Consider the following 21939-nt stretch of genomic DNA (forward strand, 5'->3'; position numbering starts at 1 on the left):
GAAAACAGAGAAGAATCAAATAGATGCAATAAAAAAACAATAAAGGGGATATCATCACCATATCCACAGAAATACAAACTACCATCAGAGATTACTACAAACAACACTATGCAAACAAACCAGTAGACTCAGAAGAAATTGATAAATTCCTGGACACTTGCACCCTCCCAAGCCTAAACCAGGAAGAAGTTGAAACCCTAGACCAATAAAAAGGGCTGAAGTTGAGGCAGCAATTAATAGCCTACCAACCAAAAAAAGTCCAGGTCCAGATGGGTTCACAGCTGAATTCTACCAGACATACAAAGAGGAGCTGGTACTAATCCTTCTGAAACTATTCCAAACAATCCAAAAAGAGAGAATCCTTCCCAGATCATTTTATGAGACCAATAGCATCCTGATATCAAAACGCGGCAGAGACTCAATGAAAAAAGAAAACTTCAGGCCAATATCCATGATGAACATAGATGCAAAATTCTTCAATAAAATACTGGCAAACTGATTGCAACAGTACATCAAAAAGCTTACCCATCACAATCAAGTAGGCTTCATCCCAGGGATGCAAGACTGGTTCAACATACGCCAAGTCTATAAACACAATTCACCACATAAACAGAACCAAAGACAAAAACCACATGATTATCTCAACAGATGCAGTGAAGGCCTTCGACAAAATTCAACAGCCCTTTATGCTAAAAATCCTCAATAAACTAGATATTGATGGAACATATCTCAAAATAATAAAAGCTATTTATGACAAACCTACAGCCAATATCATACTGAATGGGCGAAAACTGGAAGCATTCCCTTTGAAATCTGGCACAGACAATGACATCCTCTCTCACCATTGTTAATCAATATAGTATTGGAAGATCTAGCCAGAGCAATCAGGCAAGAAAAAAAAAAAGGGTATACAATTAGGAAAGGAGGAGGTCAAATTGTCTCTATTTGTGGACAACATGATTGTATAATTAGAAGACACCATCGTCTCAGCCCAAAATCTCCTGAAACTGATAAGCAACTTCAGCAAAGTCTCAGGATACAAAATCAATGCACAGAAATTACAAGCATTTCTTTACACCAATAACAGACTTAAAGAAAGCCAAATCAAGAACGAACTACCATTCACAATTGCTACAAAGAGAATAAAATACCTAGGAATACAACTAACAAAGAATGTAAAGGGCCTCTTCAAGGAGAACTACAAACCACTGCTAAAGGAAATAAGAGAGGACACAAACAAATGGAAAAACATTCCATACTCATGGTTAGGAAGAACTGATATTGTGAAAATGGCAATACTGCCCAAAGTAATTTATAGATTCAACACTATCCCCATCAAGCTACCTAGGAATCTCTTCACAGAACTGGAAAAAACCACCTTAAACTTCATATGAAACCATAAGAGAGCCTGCATAGCCAAGACAATGCTAAGCAAAAGGAACAAAGCTGGAGGCATCACACTACCTGACTTCAAACTATACTACAAGGCTACAGTAATCAAAACAGCATGGTACTAATACCAAAACAGAGATATATAGGCCAATGGAACAGAACAGAGGCCTCGGAGGCAATGCCACACAGCTACAACCAGCTGATCTTTGACAAACCTGACAAAAACAAGCAATGGGGAAATGATTCCCTGTTTAATAAATTGTGTTGGAAAAACTGGCTAGCCATGTGCAGAAAGCATAAACTGGACCCCTTCCTGACACCTTACACTAAAATTAACTCCAGATGGATTAAAGACTTAAACATAAGACCTAACACCATAAAAACCCTAGAAGAATATCTAGGCAAAACCATTCAGGACATAGGCATAGGCAAGGACTTCATGACTAAAACACTGAAAGCATTGGCAACAAAAGCCAACATAGACAAATGGGATCTAATTAAACTCTGGAGCTTCTACACAGTAAAAGAAACAATGATTAGAGTCAACTGGCAACCAAGGGAACGGGGAAAAAAATTTTGCAATCTACCCATCTGACAAAGGGCTAATATCCAGAATATACAAAGAACTAAAACAGATTTACAAGAAAAAAACAAACAAACCCATCCCAAAGTGGGCAAAGGACATGAACAGACACTTTTCAAAAGAAGACATATATGAAGCCAACAAACATGAAAAAAGGTTCATTGTCACTCGTCATTAGAGAAATGCAAATCAAAACCACATTGAGATACCTTCTCACACCAGTGAGAATGGCGATCATTAAAAAATTTGGAGACAACAGATGCTGGAGAGGATGTGGAGAAATAGGAGCACTTTTACACTGTTGGTGGGAGTGTAAATTAGTTCAATCATTGTGGAAGACAGTGTGGCGATTCCTTAAGGACCTAGAAATAGAAATTCCCTTTGACCCAGCAATCCCATTACTGGGTATATACCCCAAGGATTATAAATCATTTTATTATAAAGATACATGCACATGTATGTTCACTGCGGCACTGTTTATAATAGCAAAGACCTGTAACCAACCCAAATGCCCATCAATGATAGTATGGACAAGGAAAATGTGGCACACATACACCATTGAATACTATGCAGCCATAAAAAACAATGAGTTCGTATCCTTTGTAGGGACAGGGATGAACCTGGAAACCACCATTCTTAGCAAACTGACCAAGAACAGAAAATCAAAAAATGCATGTTTTCACTCATAGGTGGGTGTTAAACAATGACAACACATGAATACAAGGAGGGGAGCACCACACACTTGGGTCTGTTATGGGGGAATAGGGGAGGGACAGCAGAGGGTAGGGAGATTGGGGAGGGATAACATGGGGAGAAATGCCAGATATAGGCGATGAAGGGGATGGAGGCAGCAAACCATATTGCCATGTGTGTACCTATGTAACAATCCTGCATATTTTGCACACATACCCCAGAACCTAAAGTGCAATAAAATATATATTTTTTAAAAAGACACACAAAGAAAAAAATAAATAAATAAAATAGCTACTTTTAATGTAAGTAGTAATAGTTACAATAGTAATTCATAAAACAGTTTAACAGATAAAAAGATATAATTACTTTGTATTAACCAAAACCTAAGTACCATTTCATCTCTTATAATATGCACTGGACAGTTAAAAGCACAGTGATTTCAGGATCCTACTATCACTTCCAAAGTGACCCTGAAGAATTATCTTAACCTCTCTGGGCTTATCGTGGTTTTCTCACTTAGAAAATAAATAAGTTGCCGGGCGCGGTGGCTCATGCCTGTAATCCCAGCACTTTGGGAGGCCGAGGCGGGCGGATCACGAGGCCAAGAGATCGAGACCACCCTGGTCAACATGGTGAAACCCCGTCTCTAGTAAAAATACAAAAAAATTAGCTGGGCATGGTGGCGTGTGCCTGTAATACCAGCTACTCAGGAGGCTGAGGCAGGAGAATTGCCTGAACCCGGGAGGCGGAGGTTGCGGTGAGCCGAGATCGTGCCATTGCACTCCAGCCTGGGTAACAAGAGCGAAACTCCGTCTCAAAAAAAAAAAAAAAAAAAAAAAAAAAAAAAAAAAAAAAAAAAACCAAACCAAAAAAAAAAAAAAAGAAAATAAATAAGTTAAATCTTTCTATCAATCTTAAGAATTCATCCAGCACTTCTGGGGAGAACTGCAAGGATGAAGGAAAAGGAGGAGTCCCTAGGTTACAGCTAATTGGAGCCACTATTCTTGGGTGTCCTAGCATGGATCCTGTTTGCAGGAAGAAATTCTGTGAGTGCCTTAAGTGGTGCAAAAACGAATAAAATTAGTTAATTCAATAAAAAATAAATAGCTCACAACTAACCTGAACAGTCTACCTAATAATGAGTCTTGTCCTTTCCTCTTTAATACAAACCATAGGAATAGTATATCAAGTTCATTTTGAATGTATTTCTATTGTATACTCATATTAAAGTAAGACATACCATACAGAGTATGATATCCCAAGCCTGCTAGGTGGAGAATTAGTTTAGGTTTCAGTTAAGCCATTATATCCTTTTCCTAGATATACTTGTTTTTAAAAAATTTGTATACAGTTTCCATTAATAGAGACACTCTGAAAAGGGGGAAAATATTTCAAGAAATATTACAAAATAATCTCAAATATTTCAACACTACTCTGAACTACTGTCAAATCACAGTGAGCCAGAGATTCTTCCTTATCAGAAAGTAAGTCACTTTCTAAATAGTTTCAACTAAACCTTGCCTAGAGAGGATCCTACAATAGCTCCTAATTGATAATACACCAAGATCCCTGACTTCTATAGGGTCTATTTCTAGAAGCTAATAATAAAAGCCAAATTGAAAAGGTTTTAAAGGTTTCTTGTTTGTCTTGTTTTATAAGACAAACAAGAAATCTGTAAAAGATTTTCAATTCATGGCCCAGTATGTTGCTATATGACTTTACTAGAAAAAAAGAATTCAAAATAATACTACAGAGACCAAAAAGAATATATTCTTAATATTTTAAAATACTGACGGGCTATATAACATGTACACAGGTCTCTGAAAGTTAGTAATTCTGCTTTAAGCAAGTACAGCTTCCAAGTTAAAATGATAATCTGCTCTAATAGTTAAAATCAAAGTATTTTTTCTTTTGTCCATAAATAATATTTATGCCTAGAGATTGCATGTTATATTTTCTTCTACACAGAAACTACTCAAGATTTACTTAGTATATTCCTTTCTGGAGTGCTAATTTCATGAACCACAGATATCATTTAACTACAAAAAGTAATTAGTTTTTTCTTCTGTCATGTACAGTGTCACTACATAGGATGCAATAACTGTATATTTAACATCAACTAAAGTAACTGAGATCATATCCATATTATGAGGTCTTTGTTTGATGGTCTATGTCAGTACAATCTCCTAAGAGATATGAGTAGTCCGATGTATACTCAGAAGCACAAAATAAACAGTTCGTGACGGTATATCAAGATTAATTCTGTAAGAAATGATCACTCTGCAGTTTCATGTCTCCTTGGGGGCAAGCAACAGTCTAAAGGGAGTTACCAGATTCTAAGGTCTAGAATGAAGACTAGCCTGAAGGACATTAAAATAATGGTGTGGTCATTGAAGATAAAATACTCTCACGAGTACTTTTTCAGCATTTTACAACTCAGCCCTGTAACAGGGGTCATGAAAGAAAGCAAAAGAGGTCAGGATTATTTCCAAAACCAGATAAACAGCTGACGGTTTACATTTATTAAGGGATGACTATTTATGTGACACTGTGTTGCAAGGATGATCCCATTCTGTCTTCCCCCAAACTCCCTATGAAGTGGATAGTATTATCTTCACAATTTACAAATGAGATGACTGAAGCTTAAATTTAAGCAACCTGCCCACAGTTGATGGAACCTACAAAATGGCAAATGGGATTTGAACCAAGCAACTAGGGCCTGAACACCCCTTGCAACCTAAGCCTCCCAAGAGGAAAATAAGATGAAATATTAAGATGACAACACAGCTCATTATTACATGTGTTCGGATATCCACATCAAGTCAAATACTGCTCTATAACATTTTGATGCTCTTAACACCTTAGAAAGAAATTTTTTGTTTTCCTCATTCCCTGTAGAAAATCAATCACTTAGTGTTTGGGGAAAAAAGCAAGCAGAACAGATGGAAAAGAATTTGTACTTCTGTTAAGCCAGGAAAGTACAAGATATATTTTATAAAATAATTATTGTGGCTGTGTCAGTACTCTTTTCTACCTCACAAAAAGCTAAGTCATATGCACATGACTACTGCTTTTTAACTAGCTCTCTTCAATCCTCACTTCCATCCTACCCTTCAAGCTTCATATCTGTATATACATCAAGATAGAGATTATTATTTCCCAATAAAATAAGAACCCCTTAACAAATCCATATGTATTACCTATAAGCAAGTAAATCTCCCTTTAGGCATATACAAGTTACAAAGTGACTTCAAGGTCTCAGAAGTAGGTCATTTCCCTGATACAGTTTTAAAAAAGGAAAGCTTCAATATTCTATCAATGACTGACTTTTTCTCGCAAGTGAATTCTGTGCCCATCATTAATTGAAGGGCCTTCTTTTATTTTTCATAAGATTCTACCTTTTGTTGGCACCACTTTCCAGGATGATGATGGCATCCTAATTTTGTTGAGAAAAGGAATTTTAAAACATTAGATTTAGGCTCAATTTCAAAACGAGATCATAGCCGTTGAAGACCTCCAAGATCCATACATTATCCAATTATATTTCAGAACAAGCATCCCTGAAGAAAAAGATAAATAAGTAAAATTCCACCTTACCTTAGCACCTTGCATACCAGGGGGGCCTATTAATCCAAAAAGGCCTTGATCACCCTATAAATAAAACACAGAAGTTTAATGTCATGAAAGAGAATTGAAAATTAGAGTTCTTTTGAAAATTAAAGCTACCTTTAATCTTGGACATCAGCTCTTATTACAGTCATTTCCAATCTTCACAATCTTTAAGCCTGTTTCTGAGGCTTCATGCACTTTCTTACCTCTTCTAGGGCCTAATAACTGGACTGTATTTTCCCACCTCCATATCCTCTATCTTTTTTCTCTGATATTCTTTTCTGTAAGAATGCCCTTGCTATCAAACTTCATCTCAGTTTAAGGTCTTTCATGTCTTAAAAATTGAAAGTAGGGCTGGGCGCCATGGCTTAGGCCTGCAATCCTAGCATTTTAGGAGGCCGAGACAGGCGGATTGCTTGAGGCCCGGAGTTTAAAATCAGCCTGGCCAACATGGTCAAACCCTGTCTCGATTAAAATTACAAAAAATTAACTGGGCATGGTGGCAGGATCCTGTAATCCCAGCTATGCAGGAGGCTGAGGCAGGAGAATCTCTTGAACCTGGGAGGCGGAGGTTGCAGTGAGTGGAGATCGCAGTACTGTACTCCGGTCTGGGCAACAAGAGTGAAACTGTCTCACAAAAAAAAAAAAAAAAAAAAAAAAATATAGAAAGAAAGAAGGTAGTTTCCTTAAAAAGTCTGCAAGTGCTCTGGGAAGCAGCTGTTGAGGTGTCCCCCCAACTCTACTTCTGTGAGGACCTGCAGCCTGGTGGGAGGCCCAGAGAGAATCTCATGGGCTGTGGTGGGACCAGCTAGGTTCACGTGACACACAGAGGGTACTTCGCTTCCGGAGCTGAGCTGGTGCCTTCCATCTGCCGTGCCAGCTCCACAGAACAGAGTAACGAGCAAAAATTGATTGGGAAGTCCATCATGTGCTTGGCTGCAACAGGCTAGGCTTTACCGATTACCACTGACTTTTTAGAAGAGAAAACTGCGCCAGGAAAGAGGAGAGACTAGAGGCTGGTCCTCTTCCACTAGCTTTAGTCATGAAGGAATCATTTAATTTCTCCTCAAATGCCTCCATCTGGAAAACGAGGATGATAATGATGATAGTGATGATGATGATGTCAATGTCATCTCACCTGTCTTATCGAAAGCAAAAGTTAACACCATTTAAAAGCTATCTATGCATGCTCTTTCTAAGCACCAAAAGGGCTTAGAAACTTGTGTTATGGTCTATTACAGATGTTACTTCGTGAATGTTACATGGTGAAGTACTAAACCCTCCCTTTCTTTTTCTCTTTCACCATTAACCACATATTTACTGTTACAAATGGCTAAATGGTTAAAATAAAATTGTTTGCCAATCCCCCTCTACTTCCACCAAGTTAATGTTTGTATTTTGTTTGTATTCATATTTATGTATATAACCAGTTTCCTGTTTCCTCGGCATATTTGAATCCAATTTAATATAAGTACAATTTCTAAGAGACCATTTTTAAATTTTACCATTTTAGGAATACCTCTATTAATTTTAAAAGTAAAATTTTACTAAAGCTCTATGACAACATACTATTAAAGTTTATATCGCAGTATGTTTCTCTTACAGCTTTAACCACAGTTAGTGTATAAGTAACTAAAAAAGTAAAAAGAAGACTGTCATGTTTCCAAGTCTGACCTCCCATATTGAATCACCCTATATTTTGCTCATAGAAGCCACAGGGAAAGAAAAAAACAAGCATTTTATATAAATATGAATGTTTAATCTAGGTGTTTTACTTAAAATAGTCACCAAAACTGAGTGGGCCTCTAATTTTTAAATTTTAAGTTAAGGAATCAAATATATTATATTTAGATATTTTAAAATATGGCCCTCGTGTTTCTCAAATTGCATAATTTTGTCTTTGCAATAATTAAGACAGTATAAAAATACTGTGTTTATAGTAATAATCTTCTATTCCAAGTTATTTGGACTCAATGAACTCAGTTCCACCAAAATAATAAAATTACTAAAATTTTAGATTTAAAAGATGTTGAGTATGTACTCCCAAAATATGTATAACTATTGTATACCAGTAAAAAAAATTAAAAACAAAATAAAATAATTTGGGGGAGATTTATTCTTCCGTATAGTATCTGTAGAGTAATTATATGATTTTCTTTAAAGTTTACAACAGTTTCTGTAAGCCGATAAAAAGATCAGATTTCAAACTTTACGACAGTTTCTGTAAGCCAATAAGATCAGATCAATTTTGGAAGCACTAAAATTGTTCAGGGGTTTTTAAAGTTTGTGAAAGTATGCTACATAAACAAAAACATTTCATAATTACATTATATTTATAAAGTACCTGTCTAAACAAAACTTCCCAGATGTCCTCCTAAGACTCCATTTGTATTTATCCCCACTAGAAATCAGCATCCTTCTCCCAATAAAGTTTTTGTAGTTATCTTTGCTTTAAAACTGGTTTTTACCTAAATATGCATATGTTTGTATTGACAGCATTATGATGAAATGAGAAGCATATTGGATGAGAAGTCAGAAAATTTTGATACATCGTTAACTCTGCCATTTACTGTCCATGTGATAAGTCAGTTAAAATCTACGAATTCTGTTTTCTCCATGGGAACACAAGATAATGATGACTGCTTCTCTCACAGAGAGTTACCATGGTACTTAAACAACATAAAGTATGTGAAACTATTCTAAAAAGATGTTAATTAAATTTACTTGTTGCAGATCTGAGTTCAAGTCCTGGATATCGTTGTTAATTTTCTGTCTCATTAATCTGTCAAATATTAATGTTGAAGTCTTCCATTATTATTATGTGGGAGTCTAAGTCTCTTTATAAGTCTTGTATATCTGGCTATTCCATTAATTAACATTTATAGAACTCTCCACTTTAAATACACAAAATATACACTCTTATTAATACCACATCATATCAACTTAGAAGTTTAAATGAAATATTGGTTGGCCTCTCATTTGTTATTCTCTTCCCTCATTTTCTTTCATGTCTCCATTATTAAGCACAATTATAGGCATATCCATATTTAGACTGCATTCTAGCCCGGGCAAATAAAGCAATACTCCCATTCTCTCTCCCTCTTCCTCTTTCTCTTTCTTTCTCTTCTTTATTCTTTTTCTTATTATTCTTTTTTCAAAAAAATAAAAATAAAAATAAAAAGATGCAAATTGGCATTAAAATGTATATATTATTGTGTGCATATGTATTAACAGCAAAACCTTTGCTGGTAGGACTACATCCTACTCTAATTTTTTACCCCATCCACCCCCTCATTGGCAGATAGTACAGCAGGGCAAGTCAAAGTAAACATTTAATAAAAGTTATGTTAAGATTTAAATCGGTGAACCTGATGACATAATTTGCTTAATTCTTCAAATAGTTCTTCCTTCATTAAAATCCAATAATTAATTCTCTTATGATTTTTTCTTCTGACTAATATAGTAAAATCTACTTTTTAAAATGTTTAAAATGCTTGAAATATATTACCATAATTTCATTTCATGGTCAAATAATTACCTTTTCTCCAGGAATGGCTTGACCTGGGGAAAATCCTGGATCTCCTTTGGGACCCTAGGTAAAATAGTGACAAAATAATTGGTGAAGCATAAGTTGCATATAATATGTCATATATCTTCAGGTATTTATTACCAAAAGTGATATCTATTATATGGTGTTAAATAATTTTACATTGAGATAGGCACTGGTTAGTTTTTTAATGTACACTTTATTTTTAAATGAGAATATTCCTAAAAATTCCCTAAACATAGTTGATTTTTTTAATCTAATAAATATAAAGTTATACTACTACTGAAATATTTTTCTTGAAGGACCTAGGTAAAGATATATTATCTATTCCATTTTTGTGACATATTGAGTTATTTTTAGCATTGAAAGACTATTACTTTAGTAAAACTGCTTATGATACTCATTAAAATTCTAAGATACCATTCCAAGTTTAAATATTTTCCCAAACATTACAATGCACACATATTACTGTTAGTGGGAGAGTAAATTAGTTCAACCATTGTGGAAGAGAGTGTGGTGATTCCTTAAGGTTCTAGAAATAGAAATACCATTTGACTCAGCAATCCCATTACTAGGTATATATCCAAAGGATTATAAATCCTTGTATTATAAAGACACATGCACATGTATGCTTATTGTGGCACTGTTCACAATAGCAAAGACTTCGAACCAACCCAAATGCCCATCAGTGATAGACTGGATAAAGAAAATGTGGCACATATACACCACGGAATACTATGCAGCCATAAAAAAGGATGAGTCCATGTCCTTTTCAGGGACATGGATAAAACTGAAAACCATCATTCTTAGCAAACCAAAACAAGAACAGAAAACCAAACACTGTATGTTCTCACTCTTAAGTGTGTGTTGAAAAATTAGAACACATGGACACAGGGAGGGAAACATTATACACCAGGGCCTGTTGTGGGGTTGGGGGATAGAGGAGGAATAGCAGGGTGTGGTGGGATAGGGAAGGGATAGCATTAGGAGAAATACCTAATGTAGATGATGGGATGATGGATGCAGCAAACCACCATGGTACTTGTATACCTATGTAACAAACCTCCACATTCTGCACATGTACTCCAGAACTTAAAGTATAATAATAAAATATATATATTAATTATGGAAAAAATATAATAAAAATTGATAGAGTGGGCAAAAGCAATCAAATGAGCAATAAAAATTAGATTTTAAAAGGGTCCTTTTTCTTATTCACATGTTTTATAGGTCTGGGCAACACATTTAATACATATATGTCAAATTTCTTCTTATTCTACACAAATACGATTGAGTTAATTGATCAACTCATGTTTTAGAATGGGAATTTCAAGTCAGTAAGGAGGAAATGCTCTTAACTTGGCTAATTGTGGGCTGATCCTAATATAGAATGCATGCAGCAAAGACTATTGAATAATGTGAACCTGACCTAAAATATCAGTGAAGTAGAGCATACTTTTCTTTATTGAAGGAGAAAACTCCTTCCTGTATTAAAGGAGAAAACTCCAAAATTTCTTATTTTCTTCCTCATTTCGTATCAACTGTTATACTCTTAGCTCACTTTTCACCTTACTTAGTTTTTCAAATCCTCTTTGGAATTTTATACAATTCTTATAAATTCACTAATTAATCATAACTGACTCTGAACCTTAGTACTGACTTCTACTTACTTCTACATGACTTTTGTTAAAGGAAGCATATATCCTTTTGACTATGAGTAAGAAGAAAAGGAAATTGCCTATTCTTCATTACTCAAAATTCCAACTATCCCACTGATCTGCTAGAGTTTAAAATCATTTTTATCACAGTTAAGCCGTTTAGACTGTTATTGACTTTCCAGAGGGCCCTCAGTCTAGGGAGGGAAACTCCCCAAGTTATTAAGAACCACGAACGTGTTAGAACAGATTTATCTTAGAGTCCACTCAATATAATTAAAAGGGCCTTGGGATTTGGAGTGAAAACACCAAACAATTCATTTAATCTTTCAATTTAAGATTTTGCCTCTGTAAAATCAGATGAACAATAACAAGCTTTAGGGCCAAATTCTCTATCGATTATAAAGGTATTAGTAGTTAGTACTAAAAATAACAGGACTAAAAACAATTATTATTAAAATCACTCAAAGCAGAAATAGACCTTTTGCTAATGGTGTCAGAGGTCAGAGTAAGGTGCTGCCAGATTGACTGTAAACTGGGGAAGAAAATTAAAAGCAAGAGGAAAAGAAACCAAGGACGGAGAGAAAGAAGGAAAAGAAAGAAAGGAAAGGAGAGCAGAGCAGAGGATAGGAAAGGAAAGGAGAAGAAAAGAAAGGAGTTTCTCCAAAATGCTGGATATAGATTCTTCAATCCTTGGCTGACACTAACATGTGCTTACATGAAGTAGACTCCAAAGAGCTCAGCAGCAGCAGGTGGAAGGCTAACATAATTGAACACAAATATCAGTTGCTGGTCACCACAGGAGAAACAGTTTGGGGTTTTAACCACATCCCTTTAGAACATGGAAGCCCCATGCTTTAGAAGTAAATATGAGAACCTTGAACTGAGACTCACACTAAGAGCAAAACAAACAAATCTGTCCTTTAAAAAGTTACCAAAACTGTAAATTTAAGTTAAAAAGTTACCAAAACTATAAATTTCAGGTGACTTTTTTTTGGTAAAAAGTTACCAAACCTGTAAATTTAAGGTGATGAACCATTTACAGAATATGAACAATCTTCAAAGGGTTTCAAAAGATGTAACAGAATCTAACATCCTTAAACATATCCACAATATCCAGTATATACAAAATCTTCTAGACATACAAAAATATAGGGGGGAAAGGGAAATCTGACCTGAGGTTAACACCACCATTAACCACCATAATCTAATTGACATTTATATACCACCACACCAAATAAATGCAAAACACAATCTTTTGAAGTATACGTAGAATGTTGACAAAAACAGGTCACATGTTGAGCCATAAAATGCCTTGGTAAATTTTAAAAGATTAAATTCTACCATTGTGCTCTCTGATCAAAATGGAACTAAATTAGAAAAATAAAGAAACAATATACTTCTAAATAACCAGGTCAAAAAAGAAATTATATATTTCTGAGTGATAATGAAAATGTAACATATCAAATTTTGTGAGATGCAGTTAAATGTTTTTAAAGAAAACTTTATAACTTTAAATGCTAATATTAGAATAGAAAAAAGGTTAATAATCAGTGGCTTAGCTTTCCACCTTAAGCTAGAAAATGAAGAATAAATTACAGATAGAATAAGCAGAAAGAAGACAACAATAAAGAGTTGAAATCAATGAAATGTAATGTGGTCCATAGAGAAAATTAACAAAGCCAAATGTTGAGTCTTTAAAAGGACTAATGAAAAGTTGTGATCTCCTACCAGCTGAAACCAAACCAAGCATACAAAGAAAAACCTGAAAATAAGTTCTTCCTCATTACAGCAGATGAGAGCTTCCATAATACTGTTATGGAAGCTGTTCAACTGCTCAAGCCTTAGAATTACCTTTGACTCTTCTCTTTCACGCTATATATGTAATCTATCAGCAAATCATATTGACTGTAATTCAAAATGTATCCTTATATATCCCTTACTTACAGAATTGAACTTCAGGATAACAAAATAGTTGATAAATGGAAGTTTCTTTTTAAAGAAAGAGCTACTAAATAAAAGAATGCTAGAATTAAAAATCACTACTTTTGCATTCCTGATGAAAACACTGAAAAACAACAGTTCACTAAATCCAGAGGCCTTGATTCAATCTTTGAGGAATAGCTGGATGAGGTTAAGTGTCAGGAATATGATCAGAGAGGTAGTAGGAGCCAATTCTGTAAGGCCTTGGTGGTAAAGATTTTGGCTGGGTTTTATTCTGATTGTGTTGAATATTCATTGAAGAGTTCTAAGCAGGCAAATAGCATCATCCGGTTATACTGTAGGATAGTTCTGGCTGTCACGTGGAGAATAGTTTGGGGTTGGGGACAAGGGGAAACAGGGATACCAGTTGAGTCTACTCTGCTGGTCTTCCCTAGTCCATGCCATTGGTGATGATGGCATGGGTAAAGGTGTTAGCAGCTGAGGTGTGGTCAAAACTTTCCCCTACTGCCTCTGCCACAGAAAGGAGGGAGGTGGCACTGGAAATTGGGTTATAAAAACTCTTGAACAAGATTTGAAGAGCTTCTGTTGGCAAACATATTGATTTCCTGGGAAGGTGGTATGGCAGGATAGAGCATAAAAGCTTTGCACTCCCCATCTCCAATTCTTTGCCTTATGTCTCTCTTTCATTAGGCTGTTCCTGAGTTGTATCCTTTACAATAAACTGGTAAAAGTAAGTAAAGTGTTTTCCTGAGTTCTGTAAGCCATTCTAGTAAAATATTAAATCTGAGAAGATGGGTCATGGGAACCCCTGAGTTTATAGTTTGCCCAGCAGAAGTGTCCGTGGTCTGGGCATCTCATTTTTGGTTGGCATCTGAAGTCTGGGAAGTCCTGTGAGACTCTGTCTTAAAAACTGTGGAGGCTGATGCTAACTCTGGTAAGCTGTTGTCAGAACTAAATTGAATTGTTGGATATCTAACTGGTGTCAGAGGATCTGAGGATCTTACAGATATAATTATCTAGCATCATCAAAAGATGATCAATAATGTTGCTGAAGTTGATTAACAGCTGAAGGAGCTTTGGGTTCAAGACTATGGGGTTTTCTAGATACCGAATCATGTTGTCTGCAAACAAGGATAGTTTGACTTCCTCTCTTTCTATTTGGATGCCCTTTATTTCTCTCTCTTACCTGATTGCTCTCACCAGGACTTCCAATACTATGTTGAATAGAAGTGGTGAAAGAGGGCATCCTTGTCTTATGCTGCTTTTCAAGGGTAATGCTTCCACCTTTGGCCCATTCAGTATAATGTTTGCTATGTATTTATCATAGGTGGTTCTTATTATTTTAAGGTATGTTTCTTCAGTGCCTAATTTGTTGAGAGTTTTTAACATGAAGGGGTGTTGAATTTTATCAAAAGGCTTTACTGTATCTATTGAGATAATCATGTGGTTTTTGTCTTTATTTCTGTTTATGTGATGAATCACATACTGATTTGCATATGTTGAAACAACCTTGCATCACAGAGATAAAGCCTGCTTGATCATGGTGGATAAGCTTTCTGATGTGCTGCTGGATTCAGTTTGCCAGTATTTTGTTGAGAATTTTTGCATCAATGTTCATCAAGGATGTTGGCATGCAGTTTTCTCTTGTTGTATCTCTGCCAGGTTTTAGTATCAGGCTGATGCTGGCTTCATATAATGAGTTAGAAAGGAATCCTTCCTCAATTTTTTGGAATAGTTTCAGTAGGAATGGTATCAGCCCTTCTTTGTACATCCAGTAGAATTTGACTATGAATCTGCCTTGTCCTGGGCTTTTTTTGGTTGATAGGCAATTTACTACTGATTCAGTTTTGGTGTTCATTTTTGGTCTGTTCAAGGATGAAATTCCTTCTGGGTTCATTTTTGGGAAGGTGTGTATGTCCAGGAACTTATCCATTTCTTCTAAATGTTCTAGCTTTTGTACAGAGAGGTGTTTATAATATTCCCTCATGATAACTTGTATTCTGTGGGGTCAGTGGTAATATCCCTTTGTTGTTTCTAATTGTGTTTATATGAATCTTTTTTTCTTAATAGTCTAGCAGTCTATTTTATTTTTAAAAAAAAAAGAAAAAAAAGAAAAAAAAACCCAGCTCTGGGATTCGTTGATCTTTTGAACAATTTTTGCATGACTCAATCACCTTCAGTTCAGCTCTTATTTTGGTTATTTCTTGTCTTCTGCTAACTTTGAGGTTAGTTTTCTTTTGGTTATTCAGTTATTTTAGCTGTGATATTAGGTTGGTAAAAGGTTCAATTCAAAAGATGATCAATAACGTTGCTGAAGTTGATTAACAGCTGAAGTATCTTAATTAAGATACTTCTTTTTGATATGGGTGTTTAGTGCTTTAAATTTCCTTTTAAGGCTGCCTTAGCTGTGTCCTAGAGATTCTCATATTTGTATCTTCGTTCTCATTAGTTTCAAAGAACTTCTTGACTTCTGCCTTAATTTTATCACTTACCCAGAAATCATGCAGGAGCAGGTTTTTAAATTTCAATGTAATTGTATAGTTTTGAGCAATTTTTTAGCCTTGATTTCTAGTTTTACTTTGCTATAGTACAAAAGAGTGGTTGGTATGAATTCAATTCTTTTGCATTTGCTGAGGATTGTTTTAGGTCCAACTGTGTGGTCGATGTTAGAGTATGTGCCATGTGGTGATGAGAAGAATGTAATGTATACTCTGTTGTTTTGGATGGTGAGTTCTGTAGATGTCTATCAGGTCCATTTGATCCAGTGCTGAATTCAGGTCCTGAATATCTTTGTTAATTTTCTTCCTCAGTGACGTGTCTAATACTGTCAGTGGGGTGTTAAAGTACCCCACTATTATGGCATGGGAATCTAAGTCTTTTTGAAGGCCTCTAAGAACTTGCTTTATGAATCTGGTTGCTTCTGTGTTAAATGCATATATATTTAGAATAGTTAGGTCTTGTTGAATTGAAACTTTTACCATTATATAATGCCCTCTGTCTTTTTGATATTTTCTGGCTTAAAGTCTGTTTTGTCCAAAATTAGGAACCCATGCTTTTTTCTGTTTTCCATTTGCTTGGTAGATTTATCTCTATCCCTTTATTTTGAACCTATGGGTGTCATTGCATATGAAATGGATCTCTTAAAGACAGCATACCATTGAGTCTTGGTTCTTTATCCAGCTTGCCATTCTATTCCTTTTCATTGAGGCATTTAGCCTGTTTGCATTCAAGATTAGTATTGATATATGTGGATTTGATCCTATCTTCATGATGTTAGCTGATTTTTATGCAGACTTATTAGCATGGTTGTTTTAAAGTGTCACTGGTCTGTGTACATAGTGTGTTTTTGTAGTGGCTGGTAACAGTCCTTCCTTTCCATATTTAGTGCTTCCTTCAAGGGCTCTTGTAAGGCAGGTCTGACGGTAACTAACTCCCTCAACATTTGTTTGTCTGAAAAGGATCTTATTTCTCCTTTGCTTACAAAGCTTAGTTTGGCTGGATACGAAATTCTTGGTTGGAATTACTTTTAAGAATGTTGAACATGGGCTCCAAGTCTCTTCTGGCATGTATGGTTTCTGCTGAAAGGTATGCTGTTAGTCTGATAGGCTTCCCTTTCTGGGTGACCTGACCTTTCTCTCTAGCTGCCTTTAACATTTTTCCTTTCATTTCAGCCTTGGCAAATCTGATGATTATATGTCTTGGGGATGATCTTCTTGTAAAGTATCTTACTGGGGTTCTCTGTAGTTCCTAGATTTGGATGTTGGCCTCTCTAGCTAGGTTAGGGAAGTTTCTCATGTACAATATCCTGAAATATGTTTAAGGTGTTTCCATTCTTACCATCTCTTTCAGCAACACCAATGAGTCATTGATTTGTTCTCTTTACATAATCCCATATTTCTCAGATGCTTTGTTCATTCCTTTTCATTCTTTTTTCTCATTCTTGTCTGACTGTCTTACTTCAGAAAGTCACTCTTCAAGCTCTGAGATCTTTCTTTGGCTTGGTCTGTTTCAACAATTGTGACTGCATTAGGAAATTCTTATTTTTTTTTTCTTCAGCTCTATCAGGTCAGTTACATTCCTTTCTATACTGGCTATTTTTGTCTGTCACCTCCTGTATCATTTCATTGTGATTCTTATCTTCCTTGGGTTGGATTTCAGCTTACTGCTGCATCTCAATGATCTTTGTTCCTATTCATATTCTGAGTTACATTTCTGTCATTTCAGCCATCGCAGCCCAGTGCAGAAGCCTTGCTGCAGGGCTAGTGCAGTCATTTGGAGGAAAGAAGGCGCTCTGGCTTTTTAAGTTGTCAGAGTTCTTGTACTGGTTCTTTCTCCTCTTTGAGGGCTGATGTCCCTTCAGTCTTTGAAGTTGCTGTCCTTTGAATGGTTTTTTTCTTTTATCCTATTTGATGAACTTGAGGGTTTTATCGTGGTATAAGTTTGGCTCAGTCAATTCGTCTCATTTCTGGAAGATTTTAAGGGGCCAAGGCTCAACTCACAATCCTGAAATATGTGCTTTAGCTCTGAGTAACTGACACTGGGCCTTGACTTTGTTCTCTGGCTCCTCAAGGTTAGGAAGCCACTACACTGAGGGGAGCTGAGTTCCTAGACCTCTGGTCACAGCACTCCAGTGGGTGGCGCCAGACAAAGTGCTTTATAGGGTGGTAACAGTGGGATCTGTCCTTGTTTGCACATGCCAGAAGCAGCAGCAGCAGCAGCAGCAGCAACAGCAGCAGCAGCAGCATGGCAGGGTGCTGGCAGGTGCTGAGGGACCAGCCTTCATGCAGGCATTTACAGCAGTGGCAGAGGTAGCATGACTCAGGAAGGCGGCGGTCACACAGGTGGTGGTGTTAGCACAGGGGTGATGTACTGGCAGGTGCAGGATTGTGTGTGCCCTCTGTGCGTGTTTATACAGGTGAAGGTGGCTGCTCAGGGTGGGAGAGGGTCCACTATTCTTCATGCCTAGTTTCATTCCAGTGGCAGTGTTGGTACAGGGGTGAGGTGCTGGCAGGGGCAGTCCTGGAAGGCTCTGTGCCTACCAAGGGCCTGATTGCAATAGCAGTATGGCAGAGGGAGGGGAGGTGGAGTGCACACACGCCAGCATCAGTGGCAGGGCAGGGTGCACATGCATACCGGTAGAGCAGGGAAGGCAATATCTGACTGCACACACATGCATTGGCAAAGCAATATGGGGAGTAGCCATGGGGCCTAGGGATGCTGCAATGGGAGAAGGAACAGGTAAGCTGTTGCATGTCCAGAGGGCCGCTCTGCTGGTCAGGCACAGTCCAACAGTGCAGGAGTTATAATGCAGGCTCCCAGGGACCCAGCCTGGTTGATCTGTTTGCAGTTTAGCATTGGGTGCCCTGGGAGAGGACAGCAGATCAAGGAAATCTCAGATCAGACCGGGCCCATCTGATAGGGAAGACCACCCTGCAGAGTTTACATATGGGCTAAAGTTACCCTAGGAGAACAGTTCCCCTAGGGCTAAAGTCTCCTATGGGAGCAAGGAGAGCATAGGGGGATTGGCATCCCTGGCCATGCTCCACTACAGATGCTCCTGCACCAAACCCTCGGGCTTCACCCTGGCTGGAGTGCTGCCCTTACCACTTACCTAAGCAGCTCTCTCTGCCAATCAAGTGTCTGTGGTGGTGAAGGGGTCTCCTCCTGCCAGAATTCCGGAGGCCCATGGCAAAAGTGGGTTGCTCCTTGCCAGTTCAATTCACCTGTTCCTCGAGAGTCCTTGGGGTTCATGAATGAGTCCTGATGTGAAGCAGCGCCATGCAGGGTTCCCAGGTTCCTCCCTCTTCAGTCCAGCTTCTGTGTCTTCCCTCTGTCCATTGTCAGTGCCCTTTCTCTACAGATGTGTTAAGAGTGTGCGAAATCCCAGTCTTCAGTAGCAGCTGTTCCACGTGTTGTGTCTAGTTGGTCATCTTGCCCAGTTCCCATATCACTTTTTACATTTTCATAATGTTGGACTGACTATTTTTTTATGGCAATCTGACCCACTAAAAAATTCTTAGTGTGAGTAAGCATCTTTATTTAAGATCTTTATTTAATTCACATCGAAGGAAAAATTGTACCTCTAGTTAAGATAAATACATGATGGAGATATGGGAGAAGACAGTCATAACCAAGGATAGAATGTAACATTAAGATACTACTGTTTGGTGTTGAATACTTAATATATATACTAATATATTAAATATTATTAATGAAACATTGTTACTATGGGTTAAGGCTAGATGTTTCCATTTAACTGGATTAAATTTGAAGGAAGTATTGGTCCTGACTAAATTAATGTAAGATGTGAATGTTTGTGGGAAGGTTTTAGGCTTCCTCTGTGAAGCATTTTTTCAGGAAGAACTGTCTTGACCACAGATTGCCTGGACTGGAATTGTAAGCACATGGTAGACATCAACTCTACGTGTATTCATTACTCATGTTCAAAGATCTACAGCATAATTGCATGTGTTCAATTAATAGCAATAAACATTTCCATCACCCTGCAAATAAATAGAAATATAGTTCATTTAATAGATAAATATAATAAACTATGGACCCAGGTGGCATTTAATAAGAAAAAGGCCATTCTCTCTGGCAAACAGGAAATGGAATTTATTTTCTTTCTTTCTTTCTTTCTTTTTTTTTTAAAGAACATCATTTCTACCATCAGTCTCCTGATTTCAGCTAACGCTCTCAGCTAATGATCTCAATAGTCTTTCTCTATTTTAAATCATGCTGAAAAAAATTGCTGAATATCCACTAAATTTTTGTATGGCACTTTATACTTCTATTATTTAACAATTTAACAACACAGCCCTCAGGAATTAGGAAGCAGTTTCACTCCTCATAGAATTTTTATATTACTATCATTATCCACAGGATAATCTGGAACCTTGGGATATAACTACTTTGTTACCATTATTAAATAAATTAATAATTTCTTTAAGTTAGGTAACTCTACTTCTGACCTTTCTTCTTAAGGTGTTTTATATATTAAATATATATTATATATAATGGGAATGGTAATATTTTATTTTAAAAGAATTCCTCACTGTGTCGGGAGAGACAACCTAGTGTAAGGAAAAGACTAAGACATTTCCAGTTTTGTCTCTGCCTCTACCACTTACAGTGTTACCTTGGTTAAGTGTATACTTCTCTCAAGTGTTTTCTTCTGTATAAACCAGAAGATAATAAAGCCTGCTTTCATAGTACTTATGATTGGAATAAAATTAAATGAGATGTTATACATAATATAAGTGGCAGATATTAGATAAAAGAGGATTATAAAGTATAAAACTTGAATTTTCTATTAATCCTGATTACTCTAGAAATACATGTTAAGTATCTAAGAAAACCAGTTTCACTAAATCAAACACTACAAGCTTTACATAATACATTTTTGACACAATGGTGATTTTTTAACACCTGCCACAAATCTCTACCTTCCACAAATATATGCAGTTAAATCATGGTCAGTTTTGGCTAGTTTGGACAGTTAATAAATTCTTAAACCAAATATGAATTAAAGACTATTGTTCAGGTTTATAAAATTAAATCCCCAATAGGCATAATTTTTTGCAAAATAAGTGGAGGTTTTTCAATCCTCCATATATGTGTTCACAAAATATCTTATTGATGAATAGTTATAGTCAAAATTAAATCCATCCTACTAAATGTAATATTAAAGAAGACTCTTGAGATTACATTTCCTTCTTTCCTAGATCATTTTGCCATAAACATATATTAATACCAAACAGTATTTTAAAATACTGTTTTGAATGTTTAAATTTTATTTTTGATACATATTTTCTGAGTACATGTGATAGATAATTTGTTACATTCTTATAATCAAATCAGAGAATTGGAATATCCATTACAATGTGTTCAATCTTGGAACAGGGATAATTTTAGTTTGATACAAAGTTCTTCGTTTTCTCAAATATTTTCTTCTAAATATGTATACACATTTTAAGAAGTCAATGAAATAAAATGCTTTTCACCATCTCTAGCTTTATGTCTCCTCATCCTATTTTCCAATTTTTTTTTTGTTTTTGTTTGCTTCTATTTTGAAAGAGCAACAGTGCTTATTAAGAAAGGACTCTCCACATGGAGTAAACTGGTTCTTGCCACTGCAGATCGAGAGTTAAATTGAGTGCCTAACTGTTTGCTACTGGCTGAAATATTAGATCGGTGCCAAAGTAAATGGGCAAAAACTGGAATTACTTTTGCACCAACCTAGAAGAGGGAAAATAATATAAGCCGGGTAGAAATTCCCCTCTCCTTTTATGTCTCCTGGGTCTTGTGGAGAGGAGGCAATTAGTACAAATACATACCCAGTATAAATTCAGCCCTGTGGAGAAATATAATCTGAGCCTTTACAGCTACTTTAACCTTATTAGACTAATTATAAGGTCCCCAAATAAAGCTTGAAGGGCGATGGAACCACAAACTGAAAAACAAATTTCGAATTTCCTTAGAAACCATCTATCTTCTTCCCTATTACTTATCCAGAC

The 21939-nt window shown here is 36.3% G+C and overlaps 1 protein-coding gene across 2 annotated transcripts in view; it reads right to left on the reverse strand.

Annotated features, from left to right (window-relative positions):
• The window catches only part of COL24A1 (collagen type XXIV alpha 1 chain), a 400711-nt gene that overhangs the window by 339564 nt on the left and 39208 nt on the right, over positions 1 to 21939 (reverse strand). For both annotated transcript variants that reach the window (XM_074381116.1, XM_039473942.2), the window contains exons 6-7: positions 9816 to 9869; positions 6266 to 6319 (exon numbers count right to left, since the gene is read on the reverse strand). In XM_074381116.1, coding sequence (XP_074237217.1) covers positions 6266 to 6319; positions 9816 to 9869 — 108 coding nt within the window. The remainder of the gene's footprint in view (positions 1 to 6265; positions 6320 to 9815; positions 9870 to 21939) is intronic.

Source organism: Saimiri boliviensis, chromosome 11 (genome assembly GCF_048565385.1).
Source record: "Saimiri boliviensis isolate mSaiBol1 chromosome 11, mSaiBol1.pri, whole genome shotgun sequence".
NCBI classification, from domain to species: Eukaryota; Metazoa; Chordata; class Mammalia; order Primates; family Cebidae; genus Saimiri; species Saimiri boliviensis.